Source organism: Acomys russatus, chromosome 21, assembly GCF_903995435.1.
Source record: "Acomys russatus chromosome 21, mAcoRus1.1, whole genome shotgun sequence".
In the NCBI taxonomy this organism is placed as follows: Eukaryota; Metazoa; Chordata; class Mammalia; order Rodentia; family Muridae; genus Acomys; species Acomys russatus.
The window spans coordinates 7,027,947-7,052,568 of record NC_067157.1 but is presented as its reverse complement, the minus strand read 5'-3'; the positions used below and the strand labels follow the sequence as shown (position 1 = coordinate 7,052,568).

The 24,622-nt window shown below is 43.0% G+C and overlaps 1 protein-coding gene across 3 annotated transcripts in view; it reads left to right on the top strand.

Moving 5' to 3' along the window:
• Positions 1–24,622, top strand: part of Atg5 (autophagy related 5) — a 94,489-nt gene that overhangs the window by 19,439 nt on the left and 50,428 nt on the right. For 2 of the 3 annotated variants that reach the window (XM_051164045.1, XM_051164044.1), the window contains exons 4-5: positions 4,765–4,843; positions 13,903–14,065. In XM_051164045.1, coding sequence (XP_051020002.1) covers positions 4,765–4,843; positions 13,903–14,065 — 242 coding nt within the window. The remainder of the gene's footprint in view (positions 1–4,764; positions 4,844–13,902; positions 14,066–24,622) is intronic. The other variant, XM_051164046.1, reaches the window with a different exon arrangement.

Sequence of the window (24,622 nt, the reverse complement as noted above, 5' to 3'; positions counted from 1 at the left end):
CAACCCTCCCCCCGAAAAGGGGGGAAAAACAGGAAAGAAAAATTCTGCCTATCCAAACTGTGCCATTAGAGGTAAGGACCTAGTGTTTCAATGCTGAGCCTTGGGTGACAACATTTCTCATTTAAACCATTACAGGCGGGGGTGGGGGTGGGGATGGAGAGGGGGAATCTGCCTTTTGTTAGGATGCATGGGTGATTAGATGGTAGATTAATGTGTTTTCTTTCTTTGTTAAAATTTTCTTTTTAATTATGTGTATGCATGTGCCTTTGTATTGTATGTGCAAGTGAGTGTCGGCACCCATGGAGGACAGAGAGGCATCAATGCTCTCGAGCAGGAGTAGGTGGTTATAAGATGCCCATATGGATGTTGGGAACTGTCTTGTTCTCTGCAAGTTCAGGATGTGTTGCGTTTTGTTAATGTGCGTGCCTATGTCCATAAAGATCACAAGATCTTGGGTCCCATTGAACTAGAGTTTTAGATGGATACTAGGAATCAAACCTGGGTCCTCTACAGGAGCAACAAGTGCTTTCTAGTGCTGAACCGTCTTTCCAACCCCTGCTGTGTATTCTTAACTGTTGAGATTCTCTCCAGCTCCATACCCCACTACTGTGCTATTTGTAAGATTCTTTAAAACAATCCTAAATTTGGGCTTATCCATATACAAATGAGGTTTTTGGTATTTTCTGTTATTGAGAGTTTTATTTACTGTGCTTCCAAAGTATTTAAAATAGAGCAGCTACAAAGAGAAGGCTGTGGGCTGGGTCAAGATGGACGGGAGCCTGTACTCAGATGTTTCTGTATGTGTTCAGTTGGTTGTGGAAAGATATTGACTAAGATAATTTAAATGAATTTGAAAAATACAAAAGGTTAAAATACTTTTTACCAGTGTGGGAGTATTAAAATATAGAAGCTTTGAAAGAGACTTAGGAAATAAAAGTGAGTGTAAATTACCACATTGTGCAGCCAACTAGGACAGTGTGGAAGGAGCGATTGTCTGGGATTGAGCTTTATTCCTGAAGTCTCTGTCTACAGGACACCACATCACTGATGTTAGGAGCAGTCTCTTCTGGTAACTGCAGAAGAGGGATTTGGTTTAAGTGTGTCATCTTCCTACTCCTTTGAGAAAGCACCTTGCCTCCATCCATCATTGAGGACTGCACTAGGGGTCTTGGGCGTTATAGGCAATTGCTCTTCCACTGAGCTTTATTCTTAGTCCTCTGGAAATTCCTTTTTTTCCTCTAAGAGAGGATCTTTCTCTGTAGCTCAGGCTGGTAGGAGGCTCACTCTATAATCCAGTGTGAGATCACAACTGTTTCCGCCTGCAGCCTCTTAGCTGTTGGGATAGCAGGTGTGCTCCAGAATATGTGGCAGGTACCGGGCAGTGTGTGGTAACTGCTGACAGTTATGCTGCTTAATATTCCCCCCCTTTCGCTTCTTTAATTTCCCAGCTGCGTATTTTAATTTGCCCAAATTAAAACAGAAAGCTACTTAAGAACAGTCATAGACACACTGAGTGCCCAATAAGTTAAAGATACAAGCCCAGCATGATGGTGCACACCTTTAATCCCAGCGCTCAGGAGGTAGAGCCTGGCGGATCTCTGAATTTGAGGGCAGCGGGCCTACAGAGTGAGTCATAGGACAGTTAGAGTAGAGAGACCCTGTCTGCATAAATACCTAGCTTCTAAGACAGTCTTTGGTAGGCTACAAGTAAGTGCTTTATCATGGGGTCCAGCCCCCAGACCTCATATATGTGCTGCTAACTTTAAAGTTCTCTGAGAAATAGAAGTGTTGTTCCATCTGAAAAATCTAAGCCTTACCAGCTAAGGACAATACAATACGTGCAGTAAACTTCGAACCCCTACCCAGATCTAGCCAGTGGACAGGACATTCTCCACAGTTGAGTGGAGAGTGGGGTCTGGCTTTCACACTAACTCTGGTGCCTCATATTTGACCACGTCCCCTGGAGGGGGAGACCTGGCGGCACTCAGAGGAAGGATAGCAGGTTACCAAGAAGAGACTTGATACCCTATGAGCATATACAGGGGGAGTAGGTCCCCCTCAGTCACAGACATAGGGGAAGGGAGTAAGGGGAAAATGGGAGGGAGGGAGGAATGGAAGGATACAAGAGACAGGATAACAATTGAGATGTAATATGAATAAGTTAATAAAATTATTTAAGAAAAAAAGAGAGATCTAAGCCTTTTTGGAATGATTTGAGTAGACAGTAGAGGGCGCTCTAACCCTGCGTTTTAAGGAGTGATGTTTCTTGTTACTACAGCTTAACTGCTCCTCATTTATACTTGATACTTTCATACTGTGAATATATTAAGAAAGCAGTTTTAGATTCTCTGAAGACTACTTTGACAGTATACCATGCTAATGGTATAAAATCTGGCTAGGTTGGTTGCCAAATGGGAGGATACTTGCCTAGCCTATACAAGGCCCTGGGTTTAATTCCCTCTCACTGTAGAAAAGGAGTTGGGAGAAGAAACTGAATTATGTCTTCAACTTTTTAAAAAAATTTTATTAATTTATTCATATTACATCTCGATTGTTAGCCCTTCCCCTGTTTCCTCCCATTCTTCCCTCCCTCCCACTTCTCCCTTTCTCCCCTCTCCTATGTCTGTGATTGAGGGAGACCTCCTCCCCCTATACATGCTCTTAGAATATCAAGTCTCTTCTTGGTAACTTGCTATCCTTCCTCTGAGTGCCACCAGGACTCCCCATCCAGGGGACATGGTCAGAAAAGGGGCACCAGAGTTTGAGTGAGAGTCAGATCTCACTCTCCACTCAACAGTGGTGAGCACAAAAATAAGAAAGGTCCTTTGTTTTGGTAACTGCAAGATAAGTATCTCTCATGGGGTTTTTTAAAGTGGTGTAAACTATTTTCAGAATAGACTGTGCAAGTAATGTTAAAATTGACTTCTAAATTGAAAAACAAAGGAAATCCTGCCGATCTTAAACTTAGAATACAATGAGTTGCAGGAGCACATCCCAGCAGGACGCTTAATGCAGGCGCACTTTAGGACATGGGGTGCTCTTCACAGTTTGTAAATACTGTGTAGATTATTCTCTATCTCCAGGCTTTTTTGTAGGCTTTATTTAGCTTTTCCATTCTTTTCTTAAGGTTTTGAATTTTTTGAATTTTAAAAATTATTTTGTAAAATGGGCCTTTTCCTAAGCAGGGGTAGTACTGGACATCAGACTCAAGACTTTGCAACCAGGCAAGTGCATTAAATTATTTGGGTTTGCAGTTGGAGTTGCCTGTAATTTACTCAATGAAAAAGAACTGTGACTCTTCAGTGTGATGATTTTTCTGGGTGAGAAGCATTTATTTCTGTGAAATGACCTGGGGCAGTAGTACGCTAATGTATGGATCGTCCTTTTTCGTTTTATTTCGCGCGCCCGTGTGTGTGTTTGTGTGTTGTGCGCGTGCACACGCCCTTGGAGCCTTATGGAGGTTAGAGGTTAACTTTTGGAGTCTGTTCTCCATCTTCATTTAGGCTCAGAAGGTTGAATTAAGTAGGCAGGCTTGTGTGAACCTTCCTCCAGTCTGTTTATTTATCCATCCATCCATCCATCCATCGATTGACTGACTGATTGATTGATTTTGATTGATTGCAGGGTTTCATATAGCCCAAACTGGTGCCAAACTTGCTTTATTGCTAAGATTAACCATTGAATTCTGGATCCAGCCTCCACTTCCTGAATCTGGGATTATGGACTGTTTAGCCATGCCTAGACGGCTTTGGTGCTGCTGTGATGGATGCTTTGAATCTGTAATAAGGCTCTGTAAGGGCGTAGTTGTAAGGCTGGATATTTACACGCATACACAATGCTAAGAGAAGTAATCACGGACCAGGGAGTTGCCATGTTCTTTAGGTGAATGTCTATATACTTACAGATTTCTAAATTTTGAAAATAAAAAGCAGGGGCTGGAGAGATGGTTTATTGTTAAGATTACTGCTTGCTCTTATTGAGGACCTTGGTTTGAGTCCCAGCATCCCCATGGTGGCCCACAACAGCCTACACTCTCAATCCCAGGGGATCTGATGTTCTTGTCTGGCCTCTGAGGACACTACATGCATGTAGTCCACAGACATACTCAAAGATAAAACATCCACACAGCTAAAAATAAATAAATAAAAGTTAATCTTAAAAGAAAAGAGAAAACAGAAACTGGCTTTAGTAGCACAGCTCTTAAGGCAGTTGGACCAGGGGTTCAAGGCCAGCCAGCCTGAACTACAGGAGATACCATCTCAAAGACAAAACAAAACAGTTGTTGTAAAAGGCAGATGTGGTTGTGCACATCTGTAATCCCAGCGTTTAGGGGCTAGGGGTGGATTGATTGCTATGTGTTTGAGGCCAGACTGGTAAGATAGCAGCAGGCCAGCCAGTGCTGCATAGTGAAATCATCTCTCAAAAGTAAACAAGATTTTTTTGTGTTTAAATAAACTTCCAATGAATAGTTTCCTCTTATAAGTACTGGAATGATTATCTAACACTACAACAGCTCATAAGACTCTCCCTGGGTCTAATGAGACTCCCCTGGGAAATGAACATTTAGAAGGAGGGGGCCTGCAGCTGGATGGAGTGTAGGTGTCACTGTAGGCATGTGACCTCATGGGGTCCCTGCTCTGGGACTAACCGGTAAGGCGATGGCAAGGCGATGGCCCTGGGCAATCAGATGTGATGGAAACTCGTTAGGGGGTTTTAGTTACAAACTGACATATTTTTCCTCTAAGCTGTACCTTTCATTTTTAGGCACTATCCAATTGGTTTACTATTTGATCTTCTTGCATCAAGTTCAGCTCTTCCATGGAACATCACAGTACATTTCAAGGTATTGTTTAAATAGCAACTCCTTTTTCTTTTATTTGTGCCTCTTAATAGAGCAGAACTTTTTTCAAAGAAATTATTTACTGTTTCTCCTTTTTTGGTTTGCTTGTTTTTAAGACCTGGTCTCACTCTGTAGCCCATGCTGGCCAGGAACTTACTATATGGTCTTGATTAGCCTCAAAGTCAAAGTGATTGTCCTGCTTAGCCTCCTAAGTGCTGGGAGTGCAGTGTGATTGTCCTTCTTAGCCTCCTAAGTGCTGGGAGTGCAGTGTGATTGTCCTGCTCAGCCTCCTAAGTGCTGGGAGTGCAGTGTGATTGTCCTTCTTAGCCTCCTAAGTGCTGGGAGTGCAGTGTGATTGTCCTGCTCAGCCTCCTAAGTGCTGGGAGTGCAGTGTGATTGTCCTTCTTAGCCTCCTAAGTGCTGGGAGTGCAGTGTGATTGTCCTGCTCAGCCTCCTAAGTGCTGGGAGTGCAGTGTGATTGTCCTGCTTAGCCTCCTAAGTGCTGGGAGTGCAGTGTGATTGTCCTGCTCAGCCTCCTAAGTGCTGGGAGTGCAGTGTGATTGTCCTGCTTAGCCTCCTAAGTGCTGGGAGTGCAGTGTGATTGTCCTCCTTAGCCTCCTAAGTGCTGGGAGTGCAGTGTGATTGTCCTGCTTAGCCTCCTAAGTGCTGGGAGTGCAGTGTGATTGTCCTCCTTAGCCTCCTAAGTGCTGGGAGTGCAGTGTGATTGTCCTCCTTAGCCTCCTAAGTGCTGGGAGTGCAGTGTGATTGTCCTGCTTAGCCTCCTAAGTGCTGGGAGTGCAGTGTGATTGTCCTCCTTAGCCTCCTAAGTGCTGGGAGTGCAGTGTGATTGTCCTGCTTAGCCTCCTAAGTGCTGGGAGTGCAGTGTGATTGTCCTGCTTAGCCTCCTAAGTGCTGGGAGTGCAGTGTGATTGTCCTGCTTAGCCTCCTAAGTGCTGGGAGTGCAGTGTGATTGTCCTCCTTAGCCTCCTAAGTGCTGGGAGTGCAGTGTGATTGTCCTGCTTAGCCTCCTAAGTGCTGGGAGTGCAGTGTGATTGTCCTGCTTAGCCTCCTAAGTGCTGGGAGTGCAGTGTGATTGTCCTGCTTAGCCTCGGAAGTGCTGGGAGTGCAGCGTGTGCTTCCGCCCCGGCCCCCACTGCTTGCTCAGGACAGCTGTTCACTTCTAACTTCCCACTGCTGCTCTTTCTGCCCTAAGATCCTCTCCAGTATTTACAAATTGTTGACAAAAACATTTAATGTATAAACATCTTGTCTTTTTTAGAGGTGAGTGATCCATGTTTTAGGTTTATAACAGGTTATTATATATAATCTACATATAATATATAAGGTTCTGTTTAGAAAATAATAAAATTCCCAAGGGTATATGTAGGTGTGAGAATAGAGATTCGAACAGCTGGTATTGTTGAGACATTCTATAACTGCTTTGATAGAAGTCCAAAGATTTTATGAGCCTCTGTTTTGAGATAAAATTCCTGTAGTTTTGAAACCAGGTAAATTTAGTGCTGCATAATTTTGTCTTAATAAATCGTAAAACACTTGTCAGAGCTGAGCACAGTGGCACTGGGTGGTCCTGGTGCCCAGGAGGCAGAAACAGAGGTTTTGAGCTCAAGCTCAACTAGGGCTTGAGCTGCATAAAGAGCTTTGAGTCTAGCAGGCTGGAGAGATGGCTCAGAGGTTAAGAGCACTGTCTGTTCTTCCAGACGTTTTGAGTTCAATTCCCAGCAACCACATGGTGGCTCACAACCATCTATAATGAGACCTGATGCCCTCTTCTGGGGGACAGGAATACATGCAGGCAAAGTACTATGTAATAAATAAATAAATACATCTTTAAAAAAAAAAAAGAGTTTGAGTCTAACCTGGACTACATAACGAAGCCCATCTTAAGAAGTAGTAAAATTAAAAACAACTACTCATTTCCTCCCTCTTTACTTGTGCTCCACCCCTCCTACTTTCCAGTTCCAGAGCAACATCCTGGGCTTCTGAAGTATGTCTGCAGTTACCACTAGCAAGGGGCTCTCAGGTGGCAGTGTGCCGGGCGTGGGGAGGCAGAAAGAGCCTGAGGAAGTCACCATGTGAGCGCTGCTTGTCAGCCAGCTTGTCAAGGCCGCTCTCCCACCCTTCCTAGGGTGCTCTTTCGTCACGCTTTAGTTTGTTGACCATGTCGTATGTCCCTCTTCATGTTATTGTGCTTTGTGAAGTGTTGTGCTACTGTAGATTTTAATTATCCTGCAACTGCACAGGTGGAGCCACGAGCTGATGTGCATAGGTTTCTGTTGCCCTGGTGTGTGTGGAATGGGCTGTGTGTACATAACAACCGCAGCTTCCAGCGGCGTGAAAACAAAACTACTTTACACAGACACAGAGCATCAGCATTGCCTAACAAGCCTTTCCTGTTTGTTTTAGAAATAAAAATTGATTCTAGAAGTTGGATTAAAATATGAGCTTACTATATTTTATTTAGTAATCTGGAAAGTATGTAGCTACCACCATTCCAGTGCACACTGTCAGTGCAGCTGTTACTGTAGCCACCTTATACAATAGGCCTCACTTAGAGCACCTGTGATGGGTCTCCCTAAAATGGACCCATTTTGTTTTTTTTTAATTTTTGAAGTGTGTGTGTGTGTGTGTGTGTGTGTGTGTGTGTGTGTGTCTCTACGTATACATGTGTATGTGGAGGTACAGGTCAGAAGGGAGTGTGGGCCCCTGGAACTGAATTTTAGTAGTCTGTGAGCTGTCTGGTGTGGGTGCTGGCATTGAGCTGGTCCTCCGACAGAGCTGAGCCATCCCTCCAGCCTACAAGCTGGTTTCCGTCTCAGCAAACTGATCTGGGCTGCTCAGCACCAGCTTTTACAGCCACCATAGGGTTTTGTTGTTGGTGGTGGTTGGTTGTTTCCTTTCCATCCAGTGTTTTTCTAAGTTTTACATTGGCTCCGTAGGCACCTCAGTGGTTTCTTGTCAGCCTCACAGTCACTGCACCGTCTCCACATACCTTTGCAGTGCCTGATATAGGGGCCTCTGTCTTCTTTCTTCCCTGTGTCCCCATCTGCCGGCTCCCATGGGCTTTTCACCAACTGAAGGAAAAGCTTTAATGCTGTCACCTAGGTTTAATTGTGTGTGTGTGTGTTAAAATATAAGTATTAATTCAGTAAATATTGAGATTCTGCTGTGTGCTAGCCCAGTACTGTTCTAGGAGTTTGGGATACATGGTTGAAGGAAGGACACAAAGACATTCAAAACACTGAAGACATTCCCAGCCTGTTTTAGAGGCTAAATAACTGATCCTAATACTATTTAAGAAATTGAAATTAAATTGTAAATCAGTATCTTTTATGAACGTGCATATAAAAGCCCCCCCCCCCCAAAAAAAGAGCAAATTGAACCCAGCAGTACCTGGAAAAGAAGAAAGCAGCCATCGCTGAGCTTATTACCTCATGAGCACAAGATTGATTCAACACTTAGTCATCAGTCAGTGCCGTTCATTACATTGGCAAAATAAAGGAGAAAAGCCACACAACAAAATCAGTAGACAAAGGAAGAAATACAGATAGAGTTCAGTAACCATTGCCTTGAAAACCCTTAGCAAGCTTAGGAGTAAAAGATAATTTATTCAGTTTGACCAAGGACATAGCAAAAAATCTTCCTTAATAATGTTTTAAAATGTTTTTTAGATTTATTTTATGTGTATGAATATTTTACCTGAATGACTGTGTATGCTTGTTACTTGTAGACGCCAGAAGAGGTGTGATAATCTTTTGGAACTGGACTTACACATAGTTATGAGCTACCGTTTGAGTGCTGGGAACCCAGCGTGGTACCTCTGCAAGAATAGCAAGTGCTTTCAAACACTGAGCTGTCTCTCTAGACCCGTATGTGATGGATTTGAGGGAGGAAGAAGACAAGGATACCTGACTCCGCCATTCATATAAGCAGTGCTGCTGCCATCCAACATGTTTTCCTTAAAGCAAACCAAAACCAAAACCAAAACCAAAACCACTGCTTTTTAAAATTGTACAATTAAAACCCACAGGACTTTTAGGGACAAATCCAAACCCTTCCCACAGCATAGTTTACATGGGCAAGCGGCTAGGAGCTATGTAAATACTGCAATAAGGATGGCGTTTCACGTTGATAGACTTAAGGGTGCCTCTGGGAATAGGTGACTTGCGCGTGTCCCCTGTGAAGCTGTGGGACGGTTGTTTGGAATCAGGAGTTGGAATGGCTGATGTTCGTGAGTGTGGTGGCTAATGTGAACCGTGTCTAACATGGAGGCTTCAGCCTTCCTGCATTCCTAAGCTGATCTGTTCAGCTGGGTACAGAATGCAGTGTGCACCTGCTGTTGCTCGTGGACAGTATTTGCATAAGTACACACAGAATTCTCATTATGCTCAGCCTCTTACCTCATGTGTCAGTTGCTTTGGAACAAATGCAAAAGATTTGAACAGAAAGTTTGCAGAACCTATGAATTACCAATAAATACATGAAAAGGTGCCTACCATCTTTAGTCATCAGGGAGATGTAAGTGAAAACCAGAGAGAGAGATTACTTTACACTTACTAGAATGACTCAAGTGAAAAAGACTGAGAATAAGTTTGACATTGAGTACCCAGAACTGTGAAATGTTGCTGCTGAGAGTTTAAAATTGTTCTGTCACTTCAAGAAAATAGGTGAGCAGTTTTAAAATGGCACTAAACATACACTTAGATCTGTTGTCAGCATTGCTGTTTGTAGCTGTGTATTTAGAAAGACAGAAAGATGTCTACTAGGACCCTTGCATATTACTGTTCGCAGTGCCTTTATTAACTAGGTAAAAGTTGGAAATAATTGTGCCAGCAACAGGCTTGCAGTATTAAACACATTATGACATATTCATTCAGCGACAACTCAGTAACAGAAAGGAGTCCATTTCTCATGTATTCAGCCACATGAGTAAATTTCAAGAATAAGCTAAGTCAGTGACACACTATTTCATACATGATGATTTTATTATAGGCAAAACTGGTACAGCAGATCAAATCAGTGATTGGTGGGGGTTGGAAGGAGGGAGCCTGCTGCTCAGGACACTGAGTAGCTTATGGTAAACTTTGGTGGAGTATGAGAGTGGTGATGATGGTTGTGGTTTTAATTATTGGTGAAGAATGAGAGTATATGATTGTTTATAATAATGTTCTATCTTGTTCTGTTGATAATTATTCAAAGTAAAAAAATCATCTAGGTAAAACTTCCTACATTTTATTGTATATGAATCATATCTCAGTAATTTACTTTATTTACTGAGAAGTGAGGCCATTACCTCTGCTTTGTAGGCTTTCAGGGTACTGTTGGCTGTGGATATGTCAGCAGGCACTGAAGTGCTGGCCACAATTAATAATACTATATAGTAGCTAATACTCCAGAATCCAGCGTAGGGACTTGGTGAGTGAAAGGGAAAGTGTCTTAGATGGTGTGCTGTGCAGACAGAAATGAGAGTGTTGCTGGATGTTGAAGATGGAAGCTACTCAAGTGTTGGTGTGTGCAGGGAGAGGGATGGGTGCAGGCTTTGAGCTTTTCCAAACCTATTTTATAGGTTCTTTAATGCTTATATCTCCCTTCCAACCCACCTACCCTAAATAGGAGAGAAAAGAGGTTAATAGTAACAGGAGAAGTAGACCATTTTAGACTCAGTTCTTTGGAGCGAGTCTACTCTTCATAGTCAGGATTTCAGCCGACCTGTTAAGCAGCAAACCAGCAATTCAGCAAAGGTGACTGCAACCACAGCATCCGGAATCTGGAGCAGCAGCTGGAATCCAGAGCCTCGAACGTTCTCTGGAATGTTTCTCTCTAGGAGCGTCTAGAAGCAGAGCGATGAACAGCCAAACGATGGGTAGCAATGCCAAACCCAAAACACCAGGCCTTTTGTTTTAGGCTCATATAGAGATCTCCTCTCAGAGACCATACTAGGATGTATATCAGTTGGCAAAGACCATGCCCTCGCCAGAGGCGGTTCCTGTTCTAGTGGACAAACACCACATGTTCTCTCCTAAGTCTGTTTCCAGTAAACAAAGACCGTACACGCTCACACAAGTCTGTCTCACATCCCACACTTGGGATTAAACAACATGCTTACACCCACTACAGGTGGGAGGTTCAGGTGGGCAGGTTAGCAGACCCTGAAGTAATTCACAATGATTATGGCTTATGTGGCTAGGTCTTAATTTTTGGAAGGTCATTGTGACTCTCAATTTTAAGTGTGTGAAATTGCAGGCATGTGTCCTTGTTTGTTGGTTTGACACAGCCTAGAGTTACCAGAGAGGGATTCTCAGCTGAAGGACTGCTCAGGTCAGAGTGGCCTGTGCACAGTATGTTGGGGATTACCTTGATTGATGGCTGACACATGAGGGTCCAGCCCCCCTGTGGGTGGCACCGTAACCAGGGCAGGTAATACTGAACTGTAGTAGGAAGCTGGCTCAGGAGACGCCTCACTGTTAGAGCTCACAAGCAACACTCCTCCATGGCATCAGCTTCAAGTTCTTGTTTGAGTCCTTGCCCTGACTTCCCTCATTGATGGACTGTGGCCCGGAAGTGTGAGCTGGACAGATCCTCCTCATTTGCAAGTTGCCTTTGGTCATAGTGTTTTATTACAGCAGTAGACTGACTACATGGGTGCTGTTGTGAGGGTTTCCAGAACTGAGTAGATGTTAGCCTGGAGTGTTGAAAGCTGGGAAATTCCAGATCTACTTAGGGTGTAAAGCAGCAGACTGTTTGCTAAGGGAAGGAGGAGGAGGCGGTGGAGGTGGCATTAATTTATCGTACCTCTGGGTCATTAGCTAGATTTGTGTGGGTCTGAAGGTCCTGAGAAGGATTCTGACAGGAAATCTTTACTTCATACATAGTATGGAAGAAGGTAGTCTCATTCAAGATGAGAATATGGAGTGAAAAAGAAAAGGGATCGTAGTTTACATACTTTAAACAGAAGTCACACCAGTATTTAAGAATAGTTTTGGAAAAGGCAAACGAGGCAGAGAATAGATGGAAGGAAAATGGGAGGTGTTGATAGCAGAAATTTGAGCATGGCTGGAGAATAGGCCCAAGAGTTGGACTCTTGGTGAGTGCTGAAGACAGCCAGTAGATGGTGCTTCTGTGACCAGCAGGGCTGACTGACACAGAAGTGATGGGAATGGAAGAGCTGGCGTACGTGACTGTGTGGTGATAGATCGAGAGTTGTAGCCAAAAAGAAGTTGAGTTTGAGGTTCGTTTGGCCTTGGATAGATGTTTTTAGTGGGAAGAATGTATGTGAAATGGGACTTAGAGAGGAAAATGGGCAAAGCCACTCTCGTGGGAGAGTCTGAAGATGGAACAAATAGGACCCAGGAAACATGATGAGAAATAAATATCCTGTGGATGGTAGCAAGGAGTGATGATTGGTTGTAGCTAAGCTTGTACATTACACCTTGCAGAATTAAAGTCTTAAGAAAATGGGGACATGTTAACATTATTTGGTGTCTTGTACACTTATTTTAGCATTGGTTCATTTGCCTTTTTCTCTTTTGTATTTTGAGACATGGTTTTGTAGTTTTGCCTGGCCCCGCAACTGCACAGCCAAGGGTGACTTTGAGTTCATTGTCCTCAGATGCTGAAATTATAGGCATGTGCCTTTCTGACATTTAACTTCTGTTAGAAGGAGGTGGGTTAAAAGTCTTCATAACCCATGCTGGCCTCGAATTTGTGTCTCTCTTGCCTCTACCTCCTGAATCTGGGATTATAACTGTCATCAAATTGCTTTTCCCAATATATTCTTTTCTTTACTTGAAAAATAATGCATTAGAAGAAATATTTGGGGGAAAATGCCCTCCCCTCCTAACCCTTTGTGTGTGTGCAGTAATCTTGGAAAACTTTTAAAAGGAATTTTTATTAAAGTAAACTTATAAAGTATGACTTTATATTTTTCATTCTAAGAGCTGAATCTACTACTAGAGGTGACAGTAATAAAACAGTGAGAGCTTGTGCTTAATGAGATACTTGATTCTTTACGTGTGACATGAAAATTTTATTTTGGTGTTGCTTAATTGTTTTAACAAAGTATACTCAGTTTTGTGGTGTTGCTAATAGATTGAATTTTTTCACTTGTAAGGAGTGCTTTGATTTAATGCTGTAAAGTTACTTCTAGCTCTATCTAGTATACATTGTAGACAGTTGATGAGTTTTCTAATTAAATAACACAGTTATAATCTCCAGAGGGAGGGTCTGAGAATTTAGCTCAGACATAGAACACAGAAAGTCCTGGGTTTGGTCCTTAGAATGTTGTGGGGAGTGTGTGTGTGCAAAATGATAAAAAGGCACCCCCAAATCTCAACTGAGCTGATTTCTAAAGGGAATCTTTCAGGTCCTGTAAAAGTGAAATGAAGTTTAGCTTGTTATGCTTCTAAGTTGGAAGATAAATGAGAGAGTATGGCATCACACTCTTTATCTGTGAGAATGTGTTTGGATCAGAAAGATAAGCGTATGTACACAATGGCTAATGCACATTAGGAAAGACTGAAACGTAATGAATCAAGGGTCTGTTTGCAATTTCACTGTGATTTTTGAGGGGGAAAAAACCTTTTTTACTCTCACTTGTGTAGCTGTGGAAGAGAAGCACTCATGATGGGAGGGGACTGTGGAGAGGCGTCTACATCCTCTGCAGTGCTTCCCTCAGCTGCCTTGGCAGCATAAGCAGCTCAGCTCTGGTGTCCTCTACTGCCCTCTTGTGTTTTCCCTGAGTTCCTCTCACTGAGGATTTCGAAGCCTTCTCATTTGAGTTGGGACTTCTTCTCAAGGTAGGTATGGGGGATTACAGTGCCTCTTGCAGATACCTCTCTGGCTGGTGTCAGCTATTGGTCTCATACATGTGATATGCTTAGGAATCTGCAAAAGCTAACTCACAGATGAGGATTCAGGAACAGTACAGATTGCATCAAATAGGTAATGCTTATTAAGTCCACTTAAACAGTATTTGTAGTTGTTGTAAAAATATGGTGTGCTGGGAACACTGGTGGACTTGTTTTGTGTGTGTTTCCCTTTAATAGAGTTTTCCAGAAAAGGACCTTTTACACTGTCCATCCAAGGATGTGGTTGAAGCTCACTTTATGTCGTGTATGAAAGAAGCTGATGCTTTAAAGCATAAAAGTCAAGTGATCAACGAAATGCAGAAGAAAGACCACAAGCAGCTCTGGATGGGACTGCAGAATGGTAAGGACACAGCGCTGAGGTCTAAGTCTAGTAACGTGGACAAGTGTAGCCCGGTGAGCAGTCCTGCGTTAGCGCTGTAAATCAGCTCTGGCCCCCAGGCCCGGCCGTGCAGAGTACCTCGCTCACTCCAGCCTGCCAGTGCTGCTGTGGGCTGGCGTCTCTCCGGGGCTGATCACTTAGCGCATGATGTGATATAGAAGCCTTTTTGTTCAGCTTGTGAAGAAGTGTGTGTCCTCATTCCTTCGGCTTGGTTCTTTTGGATCCCAGTTGGAAACTGAATGCATCCTGAAGGGTCTCTGCCCAAGCCAGGATGCAGCGTGAGCCTCCTCATCCTCACAGGAGCACGCTTGCTTTGTGCTTGGGCTCTGCCTCGCCGTGATTTATTAGAGTGCTCCAAGGCTTGGTTGTTAGAGTACCTTCCTATGGCTTCATCCTCAGCATTGCATAAGCCAGCATGGCGGTGTGGACATGTGGGAGGTAGAGGCAAGGGGATCAGAAGTTGGGGGTCATCAGCTACACAGCAGCTTCAAAGCCAGTCTGTGGTACATAGGGCGGGGGGCGGGGGCAGAAAAGAAAAGGGAGGGGAGGGAGATGAAGGAAAGCGAGAGCCGATGAGGCAAGAAGAGAGAGAAAATGCTCCTGATAGAATGAGTTAGTCTGCATTACTCTTGCTTACGTTGATTGCCTTCTAATGCTTCAGACAGTTGGTTTTAGAGTCCTGACTTTACCTGGTTCCAATATGCATGGTTAAATAATACCAGTTTCTTAATTATATTATTCAGTATTTGCTACTGTAACATTATAATACCAGTTCCTTAATTATATTGTTCAAATTTTAGCTATGGCATATTAACCATAATTATATAAAATGCAATTTCACTGCTCAGGTTTTATGTGTGTGTATATGTGTGTGTATACATGCCATATATGTGCATGCATGCACACGCCATAAGTGTGCGTGCTTGTAGAGGCCAAAGGAGGGCGTCAGATCCCTGGAACTGAAGTGACCAGCCATCGTGAGCTGCTGGGCACTGAGTATGGGTGCTGGGGGATGAACTTGGGTCCTTTAGAAGATCTTTTAACCACTAAAGCATCTCTCCAGCCTCCATGGTTAGCATGCTAGTATGGCCGTCATTGTGTAAGGTCAGATGTGCTCATATGGGTGATCCACCACATCACATCCTAGTGTCTATTGATGAATGCTATGCCTTTGTCATTCACAACATAAACAGGAGGGCAGTGCTGCTGTAGCTTCCTTGTTTGCTTTAGTTGCTTGAGTCCCGGTAGCATTTATGGACAGGGATAAAAAGGGAGTGGCCCAGAAACTGAAAGTGCAGCTGTGATGTTGCTCTGAGCAGAAGACAGTGGGGACTGTTGACATGGCAGCAGGAGACCCCCTGTGCAGATGAACTCATCATCATACATGGGGATAACAGACAAGGTCCCAGTTAAGTAAGCCTGGTGTGTTGCAGAAAATACATAGGCTATTAATTTTTATTATTAAAAGTCTATAATTATTATGGCAGTTATTTCTAAACCACTAGCATATCAAACAAAAGGCATGGGCACCTGTTGTGTTTAAATAAGCCTTATTTTACCTGGGGCTGGACAGATACTAACCCTCTATCCACCTTGTTACTGCTCAGCCGTGTATCCCATGCCGTCTGCCTTAATCATTGCTATTTGGACCCTTCCCATCCAGTCCCCTTGCGCTCATCCGGGCTGCTGCTCTGTACCCATTCTCTCCTCCCGGCCACGTGGTTCTTTAACTGTGTCATGGTGGCTTGCCTTCTTTTTCTTTCACCTGTCTCCTCATTTCTCCCATGATCCTTCTCCCTCAAAGTCCATGAACTTTGGCCACGCCTACCTCATTTTTGTCCTGCCCAGGTGTGTAGGCATTTATTCAGCCAGTCAGGGTACGTAATAGTCTGCTCGTAAGACAGCAAGCAGACCTTGAGAAACAAAGTAATAAACAGTCAAACAGCATTAGACCATGCTGTTAAATTGGTGTTCATAGTAAAGCAATGTTTAACCTGATTAGAACAAATATTTTGGTTCAGGTAGGAATAGCAAAGATAGTTTTTCATAGTTATGTTTTAATTAACTAAGAAATTGTATATGTGTGGGATGTTCATGTGGGGTATGCATGTGGGGTGTTCATGTAAGGTATGCATGTGGGGGGGGGGCAGCTGACTTGTGCATGCTTGTGCAGAGGTCCAAGGTTGGGTTTGGGTGTCTTTCTCTATTGCTTTCACCTCACTTGCTCAGATAGGGCCTCACAGTTTAGAGCTCCCCAGCAAGCCCTGGGATCTGCCTGTTGTGTGTCCTTAGCCGTGGGGTTGCAGGCACACATTATCACTCCTAGTTTTTATGTGGGTGCCGGGATCAGTATGCAGGTCCTCATTCTTAAACAGCAAGCATCGTACCATGGAACCAATTTTTTTTTTTGTTCCCCCATCCCCCTCACTGTTTATCTTTCCTTCACTCTCCTAAAAGTTTGCATTTTGTATTTTAAATTACTTCTAATCAGTTTTTTTTTAAACTTTGGTATGTATGAAATAGCAACAAATAAAATTTTCTAATATTTTGATGAGAAAGTTATACAAGTGATGGAACAATGCCATCATGCCCACCCTCATCCGAGATGGAATCTCATGTATGGCCCAGGTCAGCCTCCAGCTCACGGCCCTCCTGCTTACAGGAGCCGACGCCGTGCCACAGCTCCCTGTTTTGAGCCACATGCCACTTTTCCAGTGTGCATGGATAGTTAGGACAGTCTCATGTCTTGTGTCTTTGTGTTTGCCATTGGCCAAGAAGAAAGTCCGGTGTAAGTTCTTTCTTAGTGACACTGTAGTATTGCCCAGTCAGAGTGCAGCTATTTAATATTTGTAAACTTTATGTGAAGTTCAGTGTTATGACTTTTATGGTGTATATGTAATCACATTTCTCATTCTTCTGTTAGATTTACATTTGATCTGCGTGACATGGAGTTGTTCCATAGTTCATATTTGTACATGTAGAATTTTTCAAAACCTGGCAAGCAGCACACTTTTCCCCCTCAAAAATTGTTACCAAATAATTAAAATGATTTATAACCTAAAAAAAAAGTACACTGCATGTTCATTTGTGGTAGCATGTGCTGGTAAGCATAACATTTAGGAGGTAGAGGCCAGCTCCTGTCCTTGTCACGAACAAAGGAGCTGGGGCTCATACAGAGAGAAGAGGTCTAAGAAAAATTGGCTTCAAACAATTCCAGAATTTGAGGGTGGAAACGGGAGGATCACGAGTTCATGCCACACATGGACGGATGGACACACATGGACACACACACACACACACACACACACACACACACACAAACACAAAATTGTGGAGTAAAGCAGGTGGCTCAGCAGGTAAAGGCATTTTCTACCAAGCCTGACAGCCGGAACTCAATCCTTGGCATCCATGTAATGGAAGGGGAGAGCCATCTCCGGCCATTCCCGTCTGCCCTCCACGTTCATGTCATGGCACACACAAATACATGGATGAAAATTGTGGGATAAAATGCTGGCAGCTAACTACGGACTGTTGGTGAGGGTGGGTGCTTCCTTGTTTTCTGTCTGGAGTACTGTTTCCCTCCTCTGACTTCTCATGCCTTTATGCAGTCTTTATCTTCGTCACCTTTCGTATGAAGCCTTCTATGTTAGAGTTAACAGTGGCTATCTAACTTGTACTGGCACTGTGCCGGGAGATGTGATCTTCCTGCGTCTGGAGCGACAGACGGCACGGCAGGGCTGCATGGTCTGCATTGCACTGCATGCGCGGCGGGCGTGGCTATTTATATGCATTTTGGTTCTCTAGTGTGACTATACTTGTGTATTTTCTGTATTGTGGTACATCATACTTGTGATTGGTGTATATCTTATATTTTTATCCCCCAAACATGGTGTGGTCATAGAGTAAAAAAAAAAAAATAGAAGTTTTGATTTACCCTTTTTATCTCTTTCTTCAAGTGACCAGGAAGTACTATGAAAGTATTTCATAAATAGTGTAATAGCCTTGGTTTACATTTACTTACGGAAATGCAGTTTTATATTTAGGGTGTGGGGTTTTTGACCTAAAGACAAGGTCCTGATTATTTGTGAGGTCATAGAGCTGTTGCTACCTTTTTGTTGAAGCAGTTGTAAATTTGTCCAAATTCAGACAAAACAGGTGGGCTACTTGTTCCATGCAGAGCTGCACCTGGAGAGCACCAACGCTAAGCACAGGGTTCAACGGGTTTTGAATACTTTCAAATGCTAATTTTAATTCCGAAGCTCTCTGAAGGAGAAATAAGAAAAGCTTATGAAACCAAGAAAACTCATTTAAGGCATAATGTGCCTTTCAGTTTTTTATAGGCTTTCATTTTAGATACGAGAATGTGCCACCTCTCTGGAACAGTTAATGTCACAAGCAGAAAAGAAAGTAGCATTTTTATTGTGAGGCACGCACTTGTCAGTCCACGCTTAGGTTTTCTGTTGAGCGGCACTGTATGGGGAGCTTTGAGGACATCACTATAAAACAACAAGAGGAACGCAAGGCTCAGCTGGCAGCCAGTCTTCCCTGAGCATACCTACTTTTTTCTGTTTGGGTTTTAGAGACAAGATTTCATATAGTTCAGGCTAGACATACTTTTAATCCTCCTCCTCAGCTCCCAAGATTTTGGGTGTGCACTACCATATCCAGACTGCGTCAACACTTTTAAAAAAGAAAATGATGTAAAGCTCCATATACTTGCAGATAAAAGTAAGATTTGCTGTTAAATACACCTAAATTTTCCATTTCTTATCAAATGTTGTTAGACTTTCAAGTTGATTTACAGTGAACTGTTTACCACACACACTCACCCTCTACCGTTCTCTCCTGCTTTGAGACAGGGTTGCAGTATGTCCTACAGTATGTTCAGGAGCCTCCTGCCTCGTCTCCCAAATGCTGGGACTACACGCACATGCCAACACACCCAGCCCCAGTTTGCCATTTTTAACACAAATAGAAGTTATGTGTGACAAGTGGTATTTTAGAGGCCTGTGTGCCCGAGACAGGTGTTTCATGTTTCCACTTTGCTGTTTTTATTGGTGTGCACATTGGACTGTTCTGTTCATGTTCACTTCTGTTAGGTAGTTCTGTCGTGTACCTGAGAGTGCATCAGATCACTTTTCTCTCTTGAGTTCCCTTATAAACGCAAAGACAGGATCCTAGTAGCTGGTTTTGTTTGTTTGTTTTTTCTCTCAGTGATTTTCAGGACTGCCTGGATGAAACAGAAAGGCATTTTGAAATGACTGAGATGTGAAGTTACTAAGACCAAGATGGTTGTAATGGGATTTGAATTATAAAGGTTGAGTTCTAGACATCAGAGGAATTACTGAGTATAGTTTTCTAGTAATTACTTTTACTCTCTGAAGGCCTTTGCTGGAGATTGAGGGCAGGCCTGCCAGGTCACAAGACGCACTCAGATTTCAGTCCGAGCACTTGCTCATCTTATGGACCTCAGTCACTGCCCTGCTGCTCATTCATCTTCAGCTTTACAAGCCTACATTTAACTCCTTAACTGTGTTTTTAATGTTTATTTTAAATTGTAGGTATATGTGTGGGCACATGGGCATGTCAGGAGTGCAGCTGCCCTTGGAGGCCAGTGATACCGGATCTTCGGGAGCTAGAATTATAGATGGTGTGAATGGCCTGATGGGGACTCCGCCCTCTGAGGAGCAGCAAGCATGCGTCAAGCACTGGCCGCCGCTCCAGGCCATCTCTTTTAGTTTGTTCAGTTTTTGTTTTTAAGATTTATTTTACTTTTGATTAGTGTATTGGTGAGTGTCTATACATGGGCATGTGCACCTGAGTTGGGTGCCTACAGAGTCTACACAGGCACACATGTATAGCATGCAGCTCCCGCAGACCTTCACTGATGGGCGTTAAATGGAGACTGAGGCAGTTCAGAGGCTAGCATTTATCTGGGGTTTAGTATCACAGGCAGATAGGGCGTGAGGAGCAAGGACACTGAGATTGGAGTATTCTAGACAGTTTCAGTGACCATAACTCCAAGGACAGGGAGGGGTTGGTGCTATATTTCCAACCCTTCTCTCTAGTATACCTGCATTTCCTTGATTGCTGAGCCATTCACCCGCAACATCTTTTTAAACTTCTAAACAAGGTATGGCTCACGGTTCTGTTGGAACATCAGGCCACAGTCCAGGGACAAAGCACCAGAAGGTTTGCTGTCTAGTGTGTGCTTGCTCTGCTTCAAAGGTGGTAGCACCTCACTGCTGTGTCCTCATGGCGGGAGGGAGGGAGGATGGAGTTCCCTCCTCCCTCAATCCATCCCTCTCTTCTTCTGTTTGTATTTCTACCCCCACCCCTTACACACACACACACACACACACACACACACACACACACACACACACACACACACACACACACACACACACATTCCACTTTGAAAATGCCAAGTGAGATGCTGAGAGCTGTGCCAGTAGACACACTCTTGCATTAGAGTGGGTAGGAAAGACCTCTGAAATGAGGATGAGGAGAGAGCCATGTTTCACGTGTCATTCCCTGTTGTGTGCTACTGCAGTGTTTCTATGAATTATCACTGCTCACATACCAGGTATATAGAGTTTTGGTCATAACATTTATAAAGTTTCTCATCTATTTTAGTAGCTCAGCACGTGGATCTGTGTATGCAACTGTTACAGTGATCCCTTTGGCTTACTTTTCAAGCTGTATTCTTTTAAATGTTAGTTTAGTATTGTACAATTTTGAGATTCGGTCCAGGTAAGTTACCTGGCTTGGCCTGGGACTTGTGATCTTCCCAAGCCTCTAATTAAAGGCCAAAACTGCCACGCTGGGCTCTGCATTCTTTTTAAACCAGAGGAATTTGGCATATAAACAGGCATTTAACTAGCTCTTTAAAAAAAAAAAAAAAATCAATCTTCTGACCTTCTTTTTGTAAACTTAATCATATTTAGTTTGGGATATGATTTTATATTTGCTCAAATCACTATTAAATGACAAATTGTGTTAAAATCAATCTTGCTTACATGTTTGGGTTTGGGTGGTAATGGTGTCTGAACGCAGGGCATGCTGGGCAGCTATATAGGCAAGAGATGCAGCTCTTCCACTCAGCATAAAAAGTAATGATTACTCTGTGTGTAACCTACCATGGCTCATGTGTAAGGTCACAGGACAGCCTTGAGTATCATTCTTCTCCGGCCACTTGTGTGAGACAAAGTCTCTCTTGCTCACTGCTGTGTCTACCAGGCTAGCTGACTAGTGAGCCACTGGCCTTTCTCCCATCCCAGCCTCCCATCTCCCCGAGGGATGACTGGGATTGCATCGTTCTGTGCTGCTGCAGTTACATGGGGTCTGAAGAGCTGAACTCAGGTCATGCAGGCTTGCCTAGCAAGTGCGGAGCCCACTGAGCTGTCTCCCCAGCCTGCTGCTTGCACTAAGAAGCAATTAAAATGTATGTTTGTTTGCTTGCTGTGACATGGTCTCAGCTATGTAGCCATGGCTCTCCTGGAATTTACTATGTAAACCAAGCTGCCTCGGATCTACAGAAATTCTCCTTCATCTGCCTTCTGAGTGCTGAGATTAAAGGCATGTGCTTCCATGCTTGGCCCTTAAAATTATTTTTAATTATATGTACTTGTAAGCGTTTGGATGTGAGTTTCCTCAGAAGCCTATAGGTGTCAGGTCCCCCAGCTCTGAGGTAGGTGGTTGTCATCCTTTGTTGTGGGTGTTGTGGAGAGATTTGGGTCTCCTGGCAGAGCTGTAGGTGCTCTGGACTGCCATCTCCAGTCCCTGCTTGTGTTTTTGAAGCAGCTGGCTTTCCACATATTTCCTTTTGATTCTTTTTGTTTTCTTCTCTAGTTCTCTCCTTCATCAGCTTAATCTAGTTCTGCTTATCTTTTTTGGGGGGGGGTAGATTTTTTAAAAAAATATTTATTTATTTTTTATTATGTATACAATGTTCTGCCTGCACATACAACTGCAGGCCAGAAGAGGGCATCAGATCACATTATAGATGGCTGTGAGCTACCATATGGTTGCTGGGAATTGAACTCAGGACCTCTGGAGGAGCAGTCAGTGTCCTTAACCTCTCCAGCCCTTTTTTTGAGACAATAGTCTCACTATATAACTCTGGCTGACAAAACTCCTTATGTAGCCCAGGCTGGCCTCAAACTCAGAGAGATGCCTGCCTCTGCTTTTAAATTCAGATGCCACCACATCCAGCTTTAGTTCTGTGTATCTTTCTGTCTTCCTTTCTTTCTTTTAATTCTGAGGAGACCAGAAAAGGGCATCAGATCCCATGGGACTGGAATTAGAGATGGCGGTTAGCTACCGTATGAGTGTGGGGAGGCGAACCCTAGTCCTCTCTCTCTCTTCAGTTTCTCAGCACTGCATATCCTAGCAAACTTCCCTCTCTAATATTTGACTCAGTTTACCTGCCTCCATCCCATGCATGCATTAGCTATTGCTGTGAGATCTATATGGTCAGGTAATGGTTTTGCTCAGCATTCAGCAGTTAATGCTATTTAATGTGTTGCCTATCTTTAGGTGTCACGTGGTCTTAAACAAAAATGATAAATGATCCGTACTGAGAATTTCATGAGTTCCTGTCCTTTGTAAATGAATCTCCATTAGTTCCTGTGGTACAGTGACTCTGATGCAGAATTCTCCATATTAAACATATTTCTTCGACTGAAGAAATGAATACTAGTTTCGTGTATCTCATTGTATGACTTTTCTCTCTTATTTAGAAACTAGAGAAAATTCACAAATCTTTTTATGTATAAATCATATGTATTATAAAATTATCTATGACAGTATTGTAACTAGAACTAAAAGAATTGCCAGATTTCTGAATACCAGAAATGACAAATATCCAGTTATAAAAGGGTAAATAAATTTGTGAATTTGAGATGCAGCAGTCCGTTGTGTACTTGTTCTGTGGTTTAAAATTTTTTTCTGCAGCTCCTACTACTAATCAGTGCATAATAATTTGAGAGCTCATACTCTCCACACTTGGTATAAACTGAAAATTTGAGCTGACTGATCCTTCTGTCTCTTGTTTTTAATTTTTATGCATTGTCTGTGTCAGATCGTGACCTCAGTGAGCCCTGATGGCTATCTTCCCCGCGTTCTGCTGCAAACAGCAGTTTTTACGGCCCTCGGGATCCGGACTATCAGTGAATTCCGGCCTCTTCCCATTTCCCTCATTCCTTGGTGATCTTTAGGGTGACAGAATATCCCATCATGTTTAATTGAAGTATATTTTTGCAGATCTAATTCTGTCAATAACATTGTCCTGTTAACAGCTGTGAAGATTTTGTGGGAATTTTTAGAATGTCTTGTTTTTACTAATAATTCTTTAGCTCTTACCTTACAGAAATACTTGCGTACATTTACTTTTCATGCATTTTAAAGTTGGTTTTTATGTAGAGTATTAAGTACCTTATAATCTCATCTTTCGTACACTTTGTGAAGCTTCAGTAAGCAGTAATTGTCCACTTTCAATAAGGAGCAAAACAAAAGAGAGTTGAAACATAAGAAATAGGAAGAGAACGACAATAAGAAGGGAAAGATGTTATGAGTGCCGGCCCTACGTAAGTTTTATTGTTTATTGTGCTCCCCAAAACAGTATGTTTTTTTGTTTTTGTGTTTGATTTGAGATTGTTGAATGATTTATAAGCATGACATTAATTCCCATGCCAAACTCCAGGACCACGTATGCCTGATTCCAACTGGCCAAAATCTAACCCATGAGTTTGGACATTCAAGACCAGAACCACCACATTGCTTGGTTTTCCCAATAACAGACTCTGTCAGGCTCACCTAGATCAGCAGGCCCGTCCAGGACTCAAGCACCACAATTTGCCTTAAGTTCACAATGAAACGGGGCCATTGCCCCTCAGCACTTAAATCTGGAAATAGTTTCAGTTAGAAAATAGGACTCCTTTATTCCAACACAGCCAGCTAGGTGTTTCCTGCTCCTGCTCGCCAGTGACCACCCCCCACCCTCACCCCTACCCCTACCCCGCCAAGGACATAAGCACAAAGATACTCACTTTATCAAGTATTATCCCCCCAGCTTACCGCAGTCAGGAACAGGTGCAAAGCTTTAACTACTTCCTGCAGTGAGGCAGGAACCAGAGCTGTCAGGGCAAAACGGAACGCAGACCCATTCTGTTGACCAGGAGAACTGGACTAAAGGAAAAGCGGCAGAATTTTCCAGAAGGAATGTTAATGTATACTGGAACACACATCACAGCTGCGACAGTAGCAAAGACTTTGTTGTTTATTTTCATGTGCTGTGCTGAAGAGAATATAGCATGAGATTCAGATATTTGAGTTGTAACTGAATAATATGTGAAATATTAGGTTTGCTTCAGATTTTAACAGCCTCGTGTCTACCATTAGGATTCTTAGAAGTTCTGATTAAGTTTTCTGTCCTCTTAGTGTTTACTGTGTATATCATTTAACGTTAAATTTTACTGAATTAAGGGATCTGTGGTTTAGAGCACTTGTTGCTGT